The sequence below is a fragment of the Thermobia domestica genome, chromosome 12 (assembly GCF_964235325.1).
Source record: "Thermobia domestica chromosome 12, izTheDome1.hap1.1, whole genome shotgun sequence".
Lineage (NCBI taxonomy): Eukaryota > Metazoa > Arthropoda > Insecta > Zygentoma > Lepismatidae > Thermobia > Thermobia domestica.
In genome coordinates this window covers 40,852,820-40,873,961 of record NC_137465.1, presented here as the reverse complement: position 1 = coordinate 40,873,961, position 21,142 = coordinate 40,852,820, and the positions used below count along the sequence as shown (strand labels likewise).

At 35.1% G+C, this 21,142-nt stretch overlaps 1 protein-coding gene across 3 annotated transcripts in view; it reads left to right on the top strand.

Annotated features, from left to right (window-relative positions):
* Pi3K59F (phosphatidylinositol 3-kinase 59F) overlaps positions 1–9,207 on the top strand; it is a 109,392-nt gene extending 100,185 nt beyond the window's left edge. For all 3 annotated transcript variants that reach the window (XM_081733632.1, XM_081733634.1, XM_081733633.1), the window contains 6 exons: positions 30–158; positions 791–912; positions 1,882–2,096; positions 3,665–3,814; positions 5,768–6,011; positions 8,448–9,207. In XM_081733632.1, coding sequence (XP_081589758.1) covers positions 30–158; positions 791–912; positions 1,882–2,096; positions 3,665–3,814; positions 5,768–6,011; positions 8,448–8,679 — 1,092 coding nt within the window. In that variant the 3' untranslated portion in view covers positions 8,680–9,207. The remainder of the gene's footprint in view (positions 1–29; positions 159–790; positions 913–1,881; positions 2,097–3,664; positions 3,815–5,767; positions 6,012–8,447) is intronic.
* Positions 9,208–21,142: the final 11,935 nt, after the last annotated feature.

Below are 21,142 nucleotides of genomic sequence, written 5' to 3'. Positions count from 1 at the left end.
TGAAGCTAACGCTGATATTTTTATTCTAGGCCTTAAACAAGGGTAATATTGATTGGCAGAAGAGAAGGCAGTTTCTAGCAAGGCAGCAGAACTTCATTGACAAATTGGTGAAACTAGTTAAAACTATCGCCAGAGAAAGTGGAAATCGAAAGAAGAAGGTAATTGTTTCAGCCAATCTTTTGTTTTATTTTTTTTATTTATGGTCGGATTGGAATTTAGAAGAGCAATATCAGAGTGAATTGAGAATACCATAGCTCATAATGAAGCATTGGTAATTAGACAGTTTTAGAATGCTTTGTTTTCAGAGTTGAGAGTGATAAAAAGTGCAGTTTCAGATTTGCATACATACATGTACACATATATATAGAATCAAGTAGTTCATTTAGAAATACAGTGTTGAATGTAAATAAGGTTTAAAACGAAAATACTACTGTTCAGAACCAAATCGCTATTGACTCGCAATTGAAGTAATTAGCTTAATGTTGAAACATTTTGAAAGGTCGATAAAGTTCTTGTTGTATGAAAGGTACTGGATATAATCTTAATAAAGTATCCTTGATTTTTCTATGTTTCATCAATAATCTTCCTGAAGTAGGTAATTTGCTAAATATCGAAGAAGGAAATACCACAGAATTAAATTAACTAGTCCTTTGTTCCTGAGCAATATATCTTACTGAACACAAAATGCAAATAATTGCATAAAAATATGGGAAACCTATGACAATATCTGTCATATATGTCACATATTCTTATTTTTAACGCATGTGTCATATATATTATTGTTTTACAGACTGAGAGACTCCAAGCTTTATTGGCAGATGCCGAGGCCTTCAAAATTAATTTTGCAAATTTTGATCCTCTTCCTTTCCCACTGGATCCTGACGTGAAAATCAAAGGAATTGTACCTGAAAAGTAAGTGTAATTATCAGAAAGATGACTTCTGTATGTTTTAGGCTTATAGGAGACAAATCTATCTTCTTTCAACTTCACGGTCTGAGTAGTTTAGTTTTACACGCCAATAAATGTACAATAATCTAATTCCGTAGACTGTGAATTTCATTAGTGCATGATAATATTATTTCACAAATTGTCAAAAGTAGTTTGTATTGCAGTAGCGCAAATACTAATGTACCCATGAGTTTTCACATAAACTGCGCAGATCCTTAGAGCATTTGATTTAGTAATACTTGAAGTGTTAGGTAATATTATTGTACGTTTTAAGTCGAAAAAAGGAGTCATTTTCATCAGTTTGTAACGTAATGCCTCATGTCTTACTACTAGAAAAAACAGAAATTCTATTCAGATTGTGGGGCTTAAATACTTTACTTTAAAAGCACTTTTACTGCAGTTTTTAAGTAGTAGTACTTTTACTTAAGAACAGGTTTTAAGAGGTTACGTGATCGAAAGAAAGTGTTCTGGTCGGTACCATTGGGAGTTGAAAAAAATCAATGAAATCTTTTAAGTTTTACGTCCCACGGTTATGCCGGCTAGGCCAAAGACGACAGTGATGATGAGAAATGAATGAAATGGTAGAATGAAGAAAGTTGGGATAAACAGGAAAACCCCGAGAAAGCACACCACACAGTGTTTGTTGACCACAAAGTTCACTTGGCGCGAGTTGGGATCGAACCAAGAACCTCATGCACTAGAGGTGAACGATCTACCACAGCCACCGCGGCCCCCCCATTGGGAGTGGAATCAGTTCATCAAATACACTATACATTTGATATTTATCATAGTATCAGTCAGTCTGTAGCGGTAATACAAGGAAGCTATACTGATAATTTCATTTCATTTTATCTCATTTGATAAATGCGTCTTTGAAAATCTGTTTTATGCTCCTTTTAATTTGGAGACGCTCAATACTTTTATTCTTTACAGAGCAACTCTCTTCAAGTCAGCACTGATGCCTTCTAGACTGACATTTTTAACAACTGAAGGGACGGAATATGTTGCTATTTTTAAACATGGAGATGATCTGCGCCAAGACCAATTGATTTTACAGATCATTACACTAATGGACAAACTTCTACGTCGAGAGAATCTAGATCTCAAGTTAACGCCATACAGGGTTCTAGCGACAAGCAGTAAGCATGGTAAGCAGTAAATGTATTATTTTGAATAGTTATCAACAAAAGAAAGTAAAATGATTATTTGTATTGAAATAGATTTTAGACATCTGAGAGCCATGATCAAGTTTGTTGTTGTGTTGTAACTTTGAAATATTTCCAAAGGCGTAGCAGCTTGTATAATAGGGCTAGGAAGATACTTGAATTTTAAATTTAGAACAGCACATGTCCGCACGTGTAAATGTAGGCAATATTTTGCTTTCTTCTTTCTGTAATTTTCCTATAGAATTCATCTGAAGTCGAGATCTCGCAAAAAATTCGAACGTCTCATATAGGCATCTTAGGGAAGCACCCTCACCTCTTTTTCTAGCATTTTTGTTCAAACATCTCAAAGCACTATTTTAGATTAAAAGTCCAAAACACAAAATTTCGTATCTAACCTTAAGGGATTCCAATATACATACATAATTATAATAATTGTAACCTCCATCCCTTTTTTTCTCTTCTGGTGTAAATAATAAGAAACAATGAAACACACATTTAATTATTTTAAATGAAAAATCCCAAACATCAAATTTGTCTCTAACCTTAAAAGATTCCGAGTTATAGACTCTTGTTATTATAATAATTGTAACCTTCGCTCCTATTTTTTTTCTCGCCACCCTTTTCTTCCCTTCTAGATCAAATGTCAAAAAAGTTTAACCACGTGTCTTATTATTTTGAATGATCAAATATCAATTTTCATGTATCTAACCTTGAGAGATTCCGAGACATTGACATCTTATTATAATGATTTTTTAAGCCCCACCCATTTTCTTCCATTGTAGGTTGAATATAAAAAACGCTTAAATACATATGTTATTATTTTAAATAAAAAGTTTACCAAATTTCATGTTTCTATCCTGCAGGAGTTCAAAGATATGAACATTTTAATATAATTATTGCCATTTTTATGTTCCCTTCGTTCCCTGTCGAATTTCCAAAAAAAGCATTCCTTAGTGGTACCTTACGTGACATATCCTATGTCTTTCCAAATTTTAAAGTTTCGAGCATAAGCGGTTTCACTTAAGCGTTTATCACTCACTCACTCAGGACTTCTTTTATATATAAAGATGTAATTTTTATGAAGTGTTACGTCTTTCATATTATTTTAACAGTTAGATTAGTAGTTCCCGATTACTTCAGAATTGGGAATCCAGTTTTCATTTTTAGGCAAGCTACGGACCCCACGCCTTCAAATGTTGTATCTGGGTAGTAGTAGTTAAGAAGTTGGAATGTAAATAATGCTACAGATCCTCTAAATTTCTTCGACTGACTCACGGGGGTTCGCGGAGCACCAATTAGGAAACACTTTTTTTTTTTTTTTTTTTTTAAACATCTATTTGTGGCCGAATACATACACTCCTTTACCGTCAAGCCTTACTAAGTCATGTAAACTTCTGTGTGTGATACTACTATTCTTAAAACTTTGTCTCTCAAGATTTTTAAGAGATTTTTTGTTTTAAATTTATTTGTTTTTATTTTATTGAAAGAATATTATCAAACGCAACATATATATACTTTAATGTATATAGTACATGTATATATATTTTCAGGTTTTGTTCAATTTATCGAATCAACACCGGTTGCAGAGGTACTTGCAACAGAAGGCAGTATTCAGAATTTCTTTCGTAAACATCATCCTTCAGATACTGGGCCATTTGGAATTGCACCAGAAGTAATGGATACATATGTAAGAAGCTGTGGTAAGTTAACTCTTTGTGGTGAGAACTTCAACGTTTTTATTAAATGTCTGTTAAGTTAGTATTTTGATGTCTGCCGATACATTTTCCATCAAGTATAATGGGTGAGAATCTATGCTTTTTAGTAGTAATAGATTAAATTTTCTTGTCAGGTCCAGGTTAGAACACAAGACCATATATATAAATTTTTTAAGATGTTTACACGTGGTTCCTGCGCGTGGTCGCATGTTCAAATCGTGCTGGTGGTAGGGGGCCGCGGTGGCTCAGTGGTAGAGTGTTCACCCCTGGTACATGGGGTCCCTGGTTCGATTCCAGCTCACGCCAAGTGAACTTTGTCGTAGACAAACCCCGTGTGCGTGGGTTTCCTCGGAGTTCTCCCGTTTCCTTACACTTTCTTCATTCCACCATTTCATTCATTTCTCATCACAGTCTCCTTTAGGCTAGCCGGCATAACAGTGGGACGTAAAACTCAAAGAATTCATTTCATTTTTCCTGCTGATGGTGCAGCGCTTCAGATAAAAAACTCGTAATTGCTCGGACCTCGCTTTAAAGATAGGTCTAGCCCTTCATAACCTTATGTTCCGTAAAACATAAAGCCGCCAATATCATCTATAAGAAAACAAGAAAAAAGGATGTATTAATAATTATTAGTAGTAAAAGTTTAACTGCTTTCTTTTACATTTTTTTATACAATACTACAATACTGTTCTAGACTATTCTAGAGCCATAGTTTTATACTGGAAACACGTAACAGTGTAAGATAAGTATTTGTGGAAACAATCGGCCAAGGAACAATCACATTCGCCTGCTGGTGCTAGGCTGTTATTTTCATCAGGATACGCGTATGAATAAAACGATGAGACTTGATCAACAGGAGTATTATTTGCGTTTTAATTTAACTGTGCGAAAATTTATGCAATTCAAGATACTATTAAATATTAGATAAATAGTTTGATCCACCCTTGTGACTATATGTCTAACATATCCGCATTTGGGTTGGGTCCTTGTGTTGTTTGGATTCCAGGCTAAGCTGTAGCTCCACATCTCATATAGTCTTGGTGCTGAAAACGGACATTAAACTCCAAATTTTAGAATTTTCATGAATTACATATTGACTTAAGGAAAGACACTGATACATGATTAAAAAGTATTAAATATGACTCACCGAAACGTTTTCGATGATAGCTTCCATCATCTTCAAATAGCATTCTTCAAAGTATTAAGAACTTCTCTTAATCACATCTTTTGGCGTCAGTCTTGATTTCTAAGAATTTTACCGGTATAGTTCAGATGTACTAAAGATATTGTAATGTCGGTTAGGTAGAGACAATAACAGTCCAGGATTTTAGTCCTTCATCAAATTTTATTTTATAAAATATTACAAAAACAGACTTTGTAACTACAAAGTGAATATCTCAAAATCTTCCTTATAATAAGTAAGGTGAAGAAAAGTGTGTTCTACACGGAAACCCTTTAGCTCATAGCAGCCGTCAGGGCGTCTTGCAGTGACTTCAGGATGCGGAAATTTGGTAACTCATTCGTCCAAGGTGACGTGAGTAGCAGGTGTAGATTAAGCGATGAGTGGTCTACTGCTACTTCTGTCCTTTTCAGGTCCATTTTTATAGGCGATTTCTGGGTGGCATGTTCCTCTTCGGTTCCCGTCGTGCTGGCTTCGTGTCTTCCTGGTTTTGTGTGTATCGTCTGCTGTACTAATGATAGTAAGCAATAGCACGTGTTGCATGAATAACATGTGCTCGCACTGAAAGGTGGAGATCCTTACAATATTAAGAGAAGCAGTTAATATTTTGAAGAACACCGCTTGAAGGTGATCTCAGCTACCATTGAAAACGTTCCGGTATCTTGTATACAAAAACGGAGCCATAGTTAAATTTAAAATTACATTATTCATCTAAGTTATCTATGATTGTTTACTACAAACGCCTATTTCCTTTTCAGCTGGGTACTGTGTGATAACTTACCTCCTTGGTGTAGGCGATCGTCATTTGGATAATTTGTTGCTGACAACGTCAGGAAAGTTGTTCCACATTGACTTCGGCTACATCCTGGGACGGGACCCAAAACCCCTTCCTCCTCCTATGAAGCTTAGCAAAGAAATGGTAGAAGCCATGGGAGGAATCAGCTCCGATCATTATCAGGAATTTCGAAAGCAGTGCTATACAGCCTTTCTGCATCTTCGAAGGTAAAGATTTGTTTATGGTATGAATTATTAGATGAGAGTCAGACACTTAAGTATTAAAATAGAATAGTCTCTCAAGCAGTAAGATGTTCTCAAATCATGATCTGGTTGAATTAAAAAAAAAAAAAAAATTCTATCCTTTTACAAGTTCGAAATTCACCTGGAGTAAGTTTCTTCCTAACAATCCACTGATAAGTTTTGCGAGAATAGCAAGTTTCGTTCAGTGAACACGCCAACTTCCAAGATAATAAAATATCTTAAAATAGTACAGTAATCCCTCCATTTAGCAGACTAACTAAGGCGAAAGGAAATCCATAAATTCGGAAGTCAGTTAAATCGCGAATTGTGTTATGAGTAGTATTCAAAGTAGGATATACACTTGAAGTGTTGCTATATAATGTAAATGTAATGTATACCATATTAATAACAAATAACTTCTTACAGATGTTGTGAGGAGGGGAGGGGGGACAGTTTCAGGCTTCAATTGCTTTCCCGTTGAATGTAGTTTCTTCATTCTGTCGTCCTGTTTATCATCCTTCATAACATTTTCTATCCTCTTCTGGCTGAGAATCTGGGAGTCTGGATCACCTTCATCCATGTTTAGTCATTGTTCATCATCGTGCGTACGAATTATCAGGAATGTAGGCGAAGCTCCGACTCGAACAAAAGGGGGTAGTAGCATTGTTATATTGTGTACAAACCAATGTCATATTACAGTCGCATCTGTTACCGCGTCTTTTAAAAATCTGGTCGAAGTTTCTGCCTAAACATTTTCTTTCTCCCAACTACATTTGCTATATTAGTCAAATTCTGTCCGTTGATTCGAGATACGTTAAATCGAGTGTTTACTGTATCGTTAAAGGTAAACATCAGAGACTTAAAAGATCAGTTTAGGTGTTTATTTATGATACAAAAGTATCTCGAAGCGGGAATGGAAAACAAATTAGTTACTAGGAATCAAATAGCAACAGCAACACAAATAACCAATGAAAGCTTTCACTGTGATTCATAAACAGAGGGGAGGGAAAGAAATAGAAACTGGCCTGTGAAACCCGATGGTTCAGCGCCGCATTCATAAAAGTTTTCTTTTTACTTCTTCTTAGCCAACTGGATCTAGTTTCTACTTTGTATTCCTATTTCTACGAGATCCATCTTAATATTGTCCTCCTATCTGCGCCTAGGTCTTCCTAATGGTGTTTTTGCGATTGAGTTTTCAGATAAAATTTTGAAAGCATTCCTATTTCCTTCCATTCTGGTTACAGATACAAACAAGGAATATTAAATAAATAGCTGAGGAAATATGTCATTCATTAATATTTCTCTTTCCTCCCTCTCTGATAAAGCGTCAGCGCAAGTGCTTATAGTTTACTATATTTGGGGTATCAATTTTTTTATTATTTGTGGTAAAGTAATTTGTAGAGATATATTGATATGAGAGAACTTGTTATATTTTTGGAATCGGATTGATTGTCACCTCACTTCACTGAGTAGATCTGCGTTATAACATTCATGTCACATCTTTTTTGTAGCAAAGAAAAGACAAAGTTGCTAGGACGAAAGAAGAGTTCGGTTTTAAGAGTCTTTCCTATAAATTCGTGTCAGTCTTAGCTTTTTAAAAAATATCTGTAAAATGAAATTTAGGAAGACATATAGCGACTTACTAGTACTGAGAAATGCAACGAAAATACTTTGTGTCTTGTTGACAGCTGAGAAAAAGCATAATGAAAGTTGTAAAATTGCGTTTTCTAAATTTTAAGTGCACCCTTTTATTTTAGTTAATTTGAAAAAATAAAAATTTGCTTCGAATGAATCTAAATAATGTAAATGTATTAATAGTTTGTTGTGCTAAAGAACTACATTATACTTGTAACAATTCGGGATTCAAAAGTTAAGAGGCCCCATCACGGCGAAATAAAAATACCGCTAGTTTGACAGTAATTATGTGATATATTCAAATAGATAAAATATAATCAAAATGTGGAACAAGACCGCCCTAGACAATATTATTTTGCATGAGGTACCGTTATCACGAGTCACCTAGTAGGTTTCCAATTGCAACCATTTAGAAACGCGAAAATAAATGCCGATTTTCTAAATGGCCGGAAATCGAAAGCAGATAAGTGAGTCGCAATAACGGTATCTCATGTAAAATAATATTATCTAGCGAGCTCTTGTTCCACTTTTCGATTATCTTTGATCTATTTGAAGATATCACATAATTGCTGTAAAACTAGCGGTATTTTAATTTCGTTGTGTTGGGACCTCTTAAGTTGTTCTTTTCTTCAGTTTCCTAAGCGATAAACTCAATTTATATCGTGAGCTCTAAACTGCATGCAACAATTCAATTATATAAATAGTTACACAGTGTTTATATTTATTACCTTCTCTCTCCTATTTTAAGCACGTAAATTTAATTATGTATCTCTTCTTTTATTTCAGACACGCAAACTTAATTCTGAATCTCTTCTCCCTGATGGTAGATGCCAGTGTCCCTGATATCGCTTTGGAACCGGACAAGGCTGTGAAGAAAGTCCAGGATAAATTGAGACTAGATCTCACAGATGAAGAAGCAGTTCATTATATGCAAAACCTTCTCGACGTATCTGCAACAGCTGTCATGGCTGCTCTTGTAGAACAACTGCACAAATTCGCTCAGTATTGGAGAAAATGAGCAGAAAACGTTTTACATCCTGGTTTCAGCCTAAATAATGCAATTTAGTGCATTCACTCGTGCAGGCTTTACGGGAGAAGTGTTCTGTTCAAAAAACATGGTCAGCTTGAAATATTCTTGAAAGGAAAAGCGTAACTTGGAAAGCCTTCTAATTCAGAACATCGAATCCGCCAAGGCCCACTAGTTTACATTTTCGGATTTCTTCCAGAAAAGCTAGTCTTTACATTTTTTCTTGAGGAAAAGTGCGTAAAGGTTGTTGCGATTTGTGTGTGTGAGAGTTTGTTTCCAAAGATATAATATTTTTATAAACGCTTTATGTACATACATTTCTTCAGATGTAATTAAATGTAGTTTTTTTTTCAATGACTGGAAAAAAAGAAGCCATCTTAATATTGATTGCATTATAGGAGTGTAAATAATTACGTTATTTGCTACTTTAATATTGTAATTGTATAAAATATTCTGTGATTGGCGATATTTTGTTCCATGTAACTATTTTCGTTTAATAAAAGAAAAACTAATATATAACCATCTTTCAAATTCAATGTTGAAATAATTTTAGAATCTGATATTTAAGTTTTATATTTTAAGTAGTTCAGTCGTGTTTGGAAGCTTCCTTTTCAGCATCATAGTTATGAGACAGGATCTAGTAGCATCCGAAAAAGTACCTCAGTTTGTATCCTTGGGAAATGCCTCTCCGAAGATTCCCACTCCGTGACCACGCACACAAAGAATACACGTTACCACTTGGCTACGAAAGACTTAACTGTTCAATAAGTGTTCGAAAATTCTATATGGTTATATAACCATATAGAATATGTATACTGGTAAATAATATCTATGATCTTACAAATGAAAGTTACTACGACTTGGGCCCATTCATACAGATTAATGTAAACATAAGCTAGGATGTTTATTTGAACATTCTCAGTGACTACGATGAATATGCAATGGATACTCTCCCTTCGAAGACGTCAACTGCTGTATTCACAGAGCTCAAACAGTTTCTGGTTGGCTTGAAAAACATTTATGCATCCTTTCTGGCCTGCGAAGTCCCCAGATTTAAATCCATTTGAAAATATGTGGAACTATTTGGAGCACATCTAAACTAAATCCAGACCAGATGTGGTTTTACTCAGTAGTAAGTAATTTCTAAGTAGGTTATTTTTTTATTTATTTACTTATTTTATTTTAGTGTCCGGTGTGACTAATTTTCTTGACAGCTAATGCGGACATTCTAGGGATGGCCAATTGTGGAATTTTTACTTTCCGGAAAGTAAAATCGGAAAATTTCGGAATTCGGAAAAATCTGGTTTACGGAAAAAATCCGGAATTTAAAAAAAACGATTTCGAAAAATTCCGGAATCCGGAAAGTGAAATTTCCGATTTTGGAAAATAAATTTTCTGGAATCCGGAAAATTTTGCCCATCCCTAGGATATTCTGAATAAGTAATCATTTTATATAGTGCCATTTGAAGAGAGAGTTGCTACCGAATTTGTAACACTGTATTGCTTATAACACGGTAGTAAGGCTTTTGTATAGCTTGTACAGTAAGTAGTGACAATGCTCAAATTCCGTTGAATCATAACTTTGTTATAACTAGTATGGACGTAACTTTAGGAATATTGGTCACCGTTAGGAGAGTATACAACAGTAGAGTCAATTGTTGATTAACAGCGTACTAAATGTTGTAAAATTGAAAACTGGAAAAAAAAACTGACGTTTTGATAAACGTCTGATTTTTTTACAAAAGAATTCTTGGAATAGTTCTTATCTGGAAGGTAATTTTGCACATAACATGTAACTCCTATAGGAAATTCAAGGGAAAAAAATAGTAATTCTGCGTAATTGACATTACAAACTATTTATTCACTAAAAATCCATGCCAATTTTCTGTAGCTGAGTGTATATTATTTTGAACTTACGATGTAAGCTTTATTCTACAGTTTGTTGCCAGGTCAAATAGTAATTATAACTCTGTAAAATGTACGTCTGTGAAGTTGTCCCGCCCACCTAATGAATTTTTCTTTCTTATTTACATCGTTAGTTTACTTTAGTTTTGCTAAGATTATCGTTAGTTTTGCAAAAATAACGATTTTATTCGAGAAATAAATGGGCAGGCCAACTTCACGGTTCCCCGCCCACAAACGAATTTCAAAAGTTTTTCATATCACATCGTTAGTTTATCGTTAGTTTACGTTAGTTTTGCTAAAACTATCGTTAGTTTCGCAAAAATAACGATTTTATTCGAGAAACAAAGTTTCCCGCCAACTGTGAATTAGCCCGCCCATATTGAATTCTCATAAAATGCCAACTCATATCGTTAGTTTATGTTAGTTTTGCTAAAACTATCGTTAGTTTCGCAAAAATAACGATTTTATTCAAGAAATAAAGTTTCCCGCCAACTGTGAATTAGCTCGCCCATATTGAATTCTCATAAAATTCCAACTCACATCGTTAGTATATCGTTAGTTTACGTTAGTTTTACTAAAACTATAGTTAGTTTTGCAAAAATAACGATTTTATTCAAGAAATAACGTTTCCCGCCAATCGTGAATTAGCCCGCCCATATTGAATTCTCATAAAATTCCAACTCATATCGTTAGTTTACGTTAGTTTTGCTAAAACTATCGTTAGTTTCGCAAAAATAACTATTTTATTCAAGAAATAAAGTTTCCCGCCAACTGTGAATTAGCAAGCTCATATTGAATTCTCATAAACTTCCAACTCATATCGTTAGTTTATCGTTAGTTTACGTTAGTTTTGCTAAAATTAACGTTTGTTTTGCAAAAATAACAATTTTATTCGAGAAATAAAAGATCCCGCCAAATGTAAACACAATTACATAGCAGGCATACGCCTATCATGTTCCCTCAGATACAGTACATGAGAATGTGTCCAGTATGTGCCTTATATACTTCTTACGTATGCCTGTTATGTAAATGTGCTGTTAGGGTTTACATTTGGCGGGAACTTTTATTTGTCGAATAACGTTATTTTTCCAAAACAAACGTTACTTTTAGCAAAAGTAATCTAAACTAACGTTAAACTAACGATATGAGTAGGAAGTTTAAGGGAATTCAATATGGATTGGCTAATTCACAGTTGGCGGGAAACTTTATTTATCGAATAAAATCATTATTTTTGCGAAACTAACGATAGTTTTAGCAAAACTAACGTAAACTAACGATAAACTAACGATGCGATAGAAAAAAATTTGAAATTCATTTGCGGGTGGGAACCGCGAAGTTCGCCTGCCTATTTATTTCTCGAATAAAATCGTTATTTTTCGAAACTAACGATAGTTTTAGTAAAACTAACGTAAACTAACGATAAACTAACGATGTGAGTTCGAATTTTATGAGAATTCTATATGGGCGGGCTAATTCACAGTTGGCGGGAAACTTTATTTCTTGAATAAAATAGTTATTTTTGCGAAACTAACGATAGTTTTAGCAAACCTAACGTAAACTAACGATAAACTAACGATGTGAGTTGGAATTTTATGAGAATTCAATATGGGCGGGCTAATTCACAGTTGGCGGGAAACTTTATTTCTCGAATAAAATCGTTATTTTTTCGAAACTAACGATAGTTTTAGCAAAACTAACGTAAACTAACGATAAACTAACGATGTGATATGACAAACTTTTGAAATTCATTTGTGGGTGGGGAACCGTGAATTTAGCCTGCCCATTTATTTCTAGAATAAAATCGTTATTTTTGCAAAACTAACGATAGTTTTAGTAAAACTAACGTAAACTAACGATGTGAGTTGGAATTTTATAAGAATTCAATATGGGCGGGCTAATTCACAGTTGGCGGGAAACTTTATTTCTTGAATAAAATCGTTATTTTTGCGAAACTAACGATAGTTTTAGCAAAACTAACGATAAACTAACGATATGAGTTGGAATTTTATGAGAATTCAATATGGGCGGGCTAATTCACAGTTGGCGGGAAACTTTATTTCTTGAATAAAATCGGGTTTTTTTCGAAACTAACGATAGTTTTAGCAAAACTAACGTAAACTAACGATGTGATATGAAAAACTTTTGAAATTCGTTTGTGGGCGGGGAACCGTGAAGTTGGCCTGCCCATTTATTTCTCAAATAAAATCGTTATTTTTGCAAAACTAACGATAATTTTAGCAAAACTAACGATAAACTAACGATGTAGATTAGAAAAAGAAAAATTCATTAGGTGGGCGGGACAACTTCACAGGCGTGTAAAATGTCACGTTTTCAAGGATTTACTAAAACACTTTTCAGCTTTTCTAAACACTTTTTAAGTTGGAAAACATTCCTTGTGAAGAAAGATAAAAATATCAGAATAAGGAAAGGAATTTTTGGAGACTACATCAAAGCGGATTTTTTATTAAAGCATGAAGAATCTGATATGGGATCTAAATATGTTAGAAAAGTAAAAATGCTACTTATTATGCAACACGAACTACATCGTCATATTAACCCAAGCTACTGAAACACAGATAGTAGTGCACAGTCCCAGAAATGGAGATGAGAATAAGACATATTCCGAAAATAAATAAATAAAGGATAGAATATGAGAAATGGAAAAAAATAAAATCTTTCAGTTTAACGTCCCTCAGCCCGTTCAGGCTAAAGAAGACGGATGATTAATGGAAGTGAATTATTAAAAAGTAATTAGCGGAATGAGAATGTGTGAGGAAATGGGAGAACCTGAAGAAAATTCACGGACACTATGTTGGCCACCATAAACTCACGTGGCTGAGATCCCTCGCACCAGCGTGAGCCCGTGTCACCGTACCTCCCACATTTGGAATGGAAATCACATAAAATACACTCAACCACGAGTGTATCTGAGAACATGTTGAAAAATCTAGACTACTCTGGTATGGAATTTGACAAATTAATGTAGGAAAATTTACGTTAAGAAGTTTCTACTTACGAAAGCAACACGTAAAAACAAGCACGAGAAAGATTAAAAAGTATATGGAGGATAAAGAATGGAAAATAAAAGAGGTTCGAGAGGTCTTGCACATACGCTGACCGTACAGTACAGTTTACTTGAATCAAAAGTTGATTATAATACTAATTGGGCACCGCTGATTTTTATATGTTCAGATGTATTCCAGTAACAGATGACTCACTGGAAATATCCTCTTACAAGAGATAAAGATATGCTCCCATTAAAATACCCTTAATAACAGAATGGCTCAGATGAAAGGCCTCAAGCAGAGGTGTAGTTCCAAGTTTTGCTGTGTTGAAGCTCTCCATCAAGGATGCAGGATGGGAGAGAGAAAGTAGCAGGGGCGTCATTTAGGGGGGGAGGGGCATTTGCCCCCCTGAGTTTGAGGTGTATATAGATTTTATCAATAGAATAGTAGTAAGTCAGTGAAAAACGCGAAATTTTACTTATATCAAGGGGTCTTGCCCCCCCCTCAAGCAAAATCTGAAATGACGCTCCTGGAAAGTAGTAGTTTATGTATAAACTCTAAGTTAAAAGACAAAGCATGTTCACAAAATTTACCAAAGAGTGTGTTCTGGAAATAGCAGTTTTCTAGCAAAAAGAGACCGATACCTGATTTAGCTTACTTGAATTTTCTGTACAGTTAAAAGGTGAAAAACTATTTAACCATTATATCTACATTAATTATTAATGGAAATAAGAACAACAATCATATCTTTATTTAAACAAAGTCAAATTTACATTGAAAATTATGTTTTACGCTGTTAGTCTCCAGCTTCAAACCTAATGCGTGTTCTTTGTCCTGTTCTGTTTGCATATGTTTTTTGGTAATCTTGAATCTTTAGACAAAAATCTTATTGCGGTTTTATCGGATTTAATGCAATGTTTTTCACTTGTACTTTATACAACAGGCTTTCAGAGTCAGATCTACATTACAACAGGAAAAATCTAAATACTTCGAGATTTACTTTCCAGAGGTATATTCCAAGTACACTAATGCAATGAGGACGATCTAGTAAGAGATGGATTTAGAAGACAGAACAGTGCAATAGAGCACTGCACTGTATTTTATTTGCGCGAAACAGGGGAGATTATTTTGAGTTGTGTTCCTCAATGGTATTCTTGTAAGCAGGGACGTAACTTCGTATCGGTCTTCGCGAAATTTGTGGAACGCAACACAAAATGCAGCAAGCAATTATAATCGCTATTACAATTATCGCAAACTAAATCGCAAATTTTGTGCTGCGTGGACGCAAACCGATATGAAAAGAGGTCCCTAAGTTTCATTTGTTCTTCTCATCTCGGAATATCTCATGCATTGTTACATGTTAAATTACATGCAATATGGACACCCAAGGATACTCTTCAATGCAAATAGCTTGTAAAATTAAATTGGGATAGATTACATGCAATGGTTGCATAATATCTAAAAGTCATAGGAGATCGCGCCAATGAGTGGATACAATGGGCGGTATTCAGAGAGGATTCGTTAATCGAGGGTTAGTCAGACTAATTAGTAAGCATACTAATTCTTTACTAAGGAAGGTGCACTTTTTGGTATTCAGAGTCAACTTTGAGTGCAACTAAAATGATGATTTGGGTATGATTAACTTATATAACCCCAATGCATCGGGTGAGAAAAATAAATGTGGCAACTACGGAAAAGTAGATCAGCGCATGCGTAGTTTGTAAAAATGAAAATGTATGAAATACGAAATGTTGTGTCGCAAGCTAAACCATGGGTGAAAGATTAGCCTCTGCTCTAGATTAATTAGTCACATACTACGTCCTAATCGGAGACTGAATACAATTTTGATAACCATCCGTTAGTCAAACTCGTAGTATGGCGTTAGACTTCAAAACGACTCTGCATAAGGCCCAATAAGGCTTATGTATGAAAACCGATTTCAAGGAGATAACTCTTTTGTATACGTAAAAATTATATAAAATATACGTCAACAAATATTACGTAGAACCTTCATTTTATTGTTTAAATATGAACAACAAAACTTGTACTGAGGATAAGTGAATAGTCATTTTGAAAAGAAAACAAGCTGTTGCAGAATTTTAGAGAATCAATAAATACAGACTTAAACACTTTCGGAAAATCTATATTAATATAAAAGGGCAAATCCATTAACTCACTCGTCACCATATCTTCTAAATTGTTAAGCGTAGAACCTTAAAAGTTTTGTGTAAATATTCTCCCTGTACCTTAGGCTCTAGATTATAAGGAAGTTTGAGAATTACTATCCCCTAAGAGGGAAATGGAGGTTTACCATATATTTTTGATTTCGTTTACCAAGTCTCCGAAAGTTGAGTGTATAAATTTGAAGCTGTGTCTGAGTTATAATTTGTATGTATTCGATATCAAAAACGAAGAGGAGGTATTGAAAAATATTTTCCTCAGTAATATACGGGCGCATATGCTAGTTCAAAATAATACTTGATTTCAAAGAGGACAATATTGAATAGAAAAATTCTTGCAAGAGGATGTATTTGAAAATGGTGGCCAGAAAAATTATTGTACAGTACAAGATAAGTTTTCATCATGGTCTTGGGTATTCACAGCTCAACTCTACTTTTATATGCAATATTATACATATATAGGATTCACACAAATTCTGGTACTGATTTCCCGGCTTGCGATATCGTGATCATTTAAAGTTAGGTTTAAAAATATATATATTTTTTTTTAATTGAGCACGATCCCCATAGCCATCCAACGCTCTCCTTATATAAATACAGTAAAAGCTTACTTTCTTCTTGTAAATACTTATCGAGTCCTTGCATTTGGAATACAATAAAACGCTAGTAGCAAACAATTATACAATAACTATATATTCAATGCCTTGGCATTCTAGATACACACAAACATATATTGAAATTTGACCTATCTCTGATTATCTACATTCAACAAACTCATTTTTATTTTTATCTTCTATAGCATTTGATTTTTTTCCTGATTTAATTTGTTGGTTTTTCATAGTTTGAAGTTTTAACACCTTTCTATTCTCCTCAAGCTTTATATATAGATGTCTGGGTCTGGAACGACCAGGTGGCAATTGCAGCGCCAGGCTGTTGCTGATGGTGTGTTAGGACAAACTTCGTACTGCGTGGGAAGCAGAAGGATGGCAGTGTATAGTGAACTGAGCACAGGGTGGTGGTGTAAAGTGGGCGACCTTTCTGATCTACCAAGTAGGGAAAATTGTTGGCGTTTAGTTAAGTAAGCAAGAATGATGAAAGTGGCAAATGTATTGGTATGCCGTGAGCGACAATAAAATCACATCGGCAAAGAGGAACAGTAGCCGGAAGAAATTCATCAATGACAGGTCCTGCCGAACATTAAAGCGGAACCATCGTGCGACTGTAGTGCAAGTGACGGAAGAGCTCAAAGAGCATCTCCAACAGCCTTTCTCGACAATCACAGTCTATTGCGACATGGACATATGGAGTCGGGTTGCACGGGGGAAACCGATAATAAGGGCTAAAGCACGACATCAGTGGTGCAGCGAACATGCAACATGAACTGATGACTGAAACGTGTCATATGGTCGGGTGAGGAATAGTTCACCGTATTTCAAACCTCAGGTTATGTTTGTGTGTGGCGGATGCCCAAAGAACGTGTAATCCGCAGTCTCTTCGCCCAACCGTAAAACATGACAGCGGCTCTGTGATGCTGTAGGCCACAATATCCTTGTTGGATCAATAGATCCTGTGCTGACTCTTGCCGGTCACGTCACTGTCGCCAGTTTAGGGGGGCCATGGGCATCCTATGGTAAAGGCGCTTACGGGTAACGATGTCATTCAGAATGAAAATGTATTGTGATGTGGTTCACGGAGCATCAAGATGAAAGTGAATACTTGCTTTGGCCCATAATCCCCGGACCTTAACATAACTAAACATCTGTGGTGCGTTTTGGAGACATGACTCCAGCCCATTTCCATCTGCATCCTCTCACTAAACTAAGTGACTATTGCACGCGGAATGGTATAATATTCCACTTGCTACCTTTCAAGACCTTCACGACTTCATTCCACGTTGCATCACAGCTGTTCTGAAGGCGAAAGTGGTCCAACACTATATTAAGATAGTAAGTTGAATTTTTAAGTGTTTCCATTAAACTGATCAATATCTGCATGTAAACAAGTTTTAAAAAATGAAAATTGCTGAAGCAATTCATTTTAAGATCAAGAAAAACTAACTTATTTAGATAAGTTCGTAATTCTTCTGGTAGTAAGAATAGGCCATTCAGTGACTTCAGCGTAGAAATGTTTGGTAGATGTCTGCATCATAGTGCTACATTAAAAAAAACTTGCGAGAAGTTTGAGATAGTAGGCGAACAAGCAGAGCACACCCAAACCTACAGACACCTCACCTCACCTGGCTTGTCAAAACATCTGAGAAAAAGAAAACAGGTCTATATTTTACCATATTCCATAAAAAAGAAAAACTCATTTCTATATTTTCCATATTCCATAATAAAGAAAAATCGTAAATTATATCATATATGCATATAAAAGTATTTCTTATCAGAGATATAGGTAATCTTAGCAGCACAAGGAATGAAATAGGCAGTTAAAGATTTCAATAAATACGCAATTCAAAACGTTCATTAGTGAAACTTTTGAATTATTCTTTGTGTATATACTATTAAGGTGGATCACTACCCGGAAGTCAGTATAAGCATTATTTCATTGCCTTAACCAATGCGTAAGGAAATGGCACATATTATAAGAATTGCACTATAAAATAGAGTTATGCGTTAGCTATAACATAAGATACTATTTCCTGTGCTTATGCATTCTGTTATCTAAAAAAGTAACATATAAGAGGAAAACTTGATGATTTTTAAGATGAGTACGCAAGATGGCGCTTGCTGTTAGATCTTGCTACTCCTGTGCTCAGTTTTATGAAATTTTTAGTTATAAGCATAAATTATTTTACAAGTAGTTATCTCTTTACGGAATATGGATATTATATGACCGTTTTTTGTGTTATGTTTTACGTTTTATCCAAATATTATTCTAAGTTTGAGGAAATAGTTTTAGCGGCTAAATCTCATGCTTGCGCAGGACGCCATAATGCTTCGTTGCCAAACTTGCATGTGTACTGTTGCAGTCACAGTAGTAGGGCAATTCCTTGTTAGCGTTTGAAGTCCAGAAGCGGAACCTGTGAATTGTAACAAAACTATTATAATTAATAAAAGTTTAAAATGGGGACACGGGAGGAATCATATAAAAGAAAAAAGAATCCAACTCAAAGTAAGAAAGTCGAAGAGCTAAAGCAAGCGAAGAGAAAGGGAGAATAATTTTAAGAAACAGCTAAGCGCTTTTCAATTTTTAACTGTTTATTGAGATGTGAATATTAAACACACGCGTAATATAGTTTATTTTGACGATCATTTTGAACGTTAAATGTGTAATATGTGTTCTTCCTTTATTTATTTATTTATTTATATATTTATTTATTTATTTATTGCTGAAACTTAATTTGCTTAGGTAAAATATTATATCTTCTTGAAAATAATTTATTTATGTTTTTGAGCTTTCATATGCACACGAGTAGTTGCCTGAACCCGTTAGTGGAAAATACTACTTCATTTCGCTTACTAGAGAAGATCGTAGGGTGTTACTCTGACTTCATATTGATCCTATGCTCAGTCGACTCCATTTTACATATGAAACAATTAGGCAACCGGAGAAATCCTCAATTGCAAGTGTGTTCGAATTATGAACGTTAAAAGTTCAAAATTGAACAGTTCTGAAAAAAGTTTGAAGTAACCACTTTTGAGATATACGCTTCATTTTTGGTACTGGGGTCTTTTCTTGGGTGCTCGACAGAATGATGAGGTCAAAATGTACGCATTTTGCAAGATAAGGGAACTTATTGGGGAGAGGTTGAAGCTTGAAGGGTAATGGCGTTTTACAACTTGCAAATTGCCAACTGTTTGGCACACCGGGTCCGTAGGCTAATAAAATTTATTTGCCACTCCTATTCTACTCTATTGTCATTTGAATGTCACTTTTCTGTATGGCCACCTTAACATTGAACAATGACAGATGTCTTCGAAACGCTTTGCCGCGGAACTAACGTGAACGGCCCAACCCAGCCGGCCTTTGTGTATTATGGAAAAAATGAAATATTTCAATCCAACGAGTATGTCCTTTAGGCAAAGGAAGGCGATGATTAAAGCAAGTGAATGATGATGGAAGAATAGATGGAATGAGATGAATGGAGTAAACGGGAGTACCCCGAGAAATCCCATTGTGGAAGACAGTGTTTCAATATTTCACCACTAGCTATTTTTTTTTTTTTTTTTTTAAATTTTCAACGGATTTTAATGACGATTGTTTGAAAATAGTGACGAAACTTCAGGCAATATTTTACGGTATTCCGCGAAAAATGGGACCAAAAAACAAACAATCGGCTAGCGATGATGTGTGCAAAACCGAGAATATTCGGTTTTCTCGATAATAAAAACCACCTGTTCACAACTTTGAGCGCACATTCCCGTTAATCTTTTTTTTTTTTTTTTTTTTTAATTTTTCGGTCTAGTTTGTCGTTGAATGTCTTAGAATATTTCTTGGAGTTGGACCAATATTTTCCCATAATCGGCATTCCAATTCACTGAAAACTAAGCACATGGCTAGCGATGATGTATTAGAACACCGTATTCTGCGATGCATAAGCATAGGTCGACAGGGTCGGAGTACCGCTCAGGTTTGTTCCGCGGCAGGCCTCTCAGGCGCTGCGCGAGCTCTTTGGATCGCCATTTACGTATGAGTAACCACAAATGAAATGCCGGTGGTATAAATTAATATTTGTATTCACTGTCAATGCCAGCCTGTAGTGGATAATTTATTTGATTTAACTTCATTTTAACAATAACCTGATTTTCGTTTTCCATATATGATACGGTGTTGTTGTGCGCCCCTATACTTTTTTTTTTTTTTTTTTTTTGCTGAACAGCTGATCCGGATAAAACAACATATTGGTGACAGAGCGTTTTGAGAAAATATTGGTCTCACTCCTGGCTACAGAAGGGGAAAGAACACTACAATATAGATCATCGTACACGACGTTCTTCATTGAATTTTGCACACCTGGCAAAGCGTTTCCGAGACTAATGTTATTGTTCAATTTGAAGGTGGCCACACAGAAAAGTGATATTTGAATGACACTACAGTCGAATAGGGGTATCAAATACATTTTATTAGCCTATTAGTCCAATATACCAAATGGGAAGTAATTTGCAAGGTGTAAGACACCATAAGCCTTCACCCTCTTCCAAATAATTGCCCTTATCTTGCAAAATGCGTACTTTTGATCTTACCACTGTGTTGGGCGCCCAAGAAAATCCCCTGCTACTAAATCTGAAGCGATTATCTCCAGAAATGGTACTTCAAACTTTCTGCAAAATCTGTTCAATTTTGAACTTTTAACGCTCATAATTCGAATACGCTTGCAATTGAGGATTTCTCTGATTGCCTAATTGTTTCATATGTAAA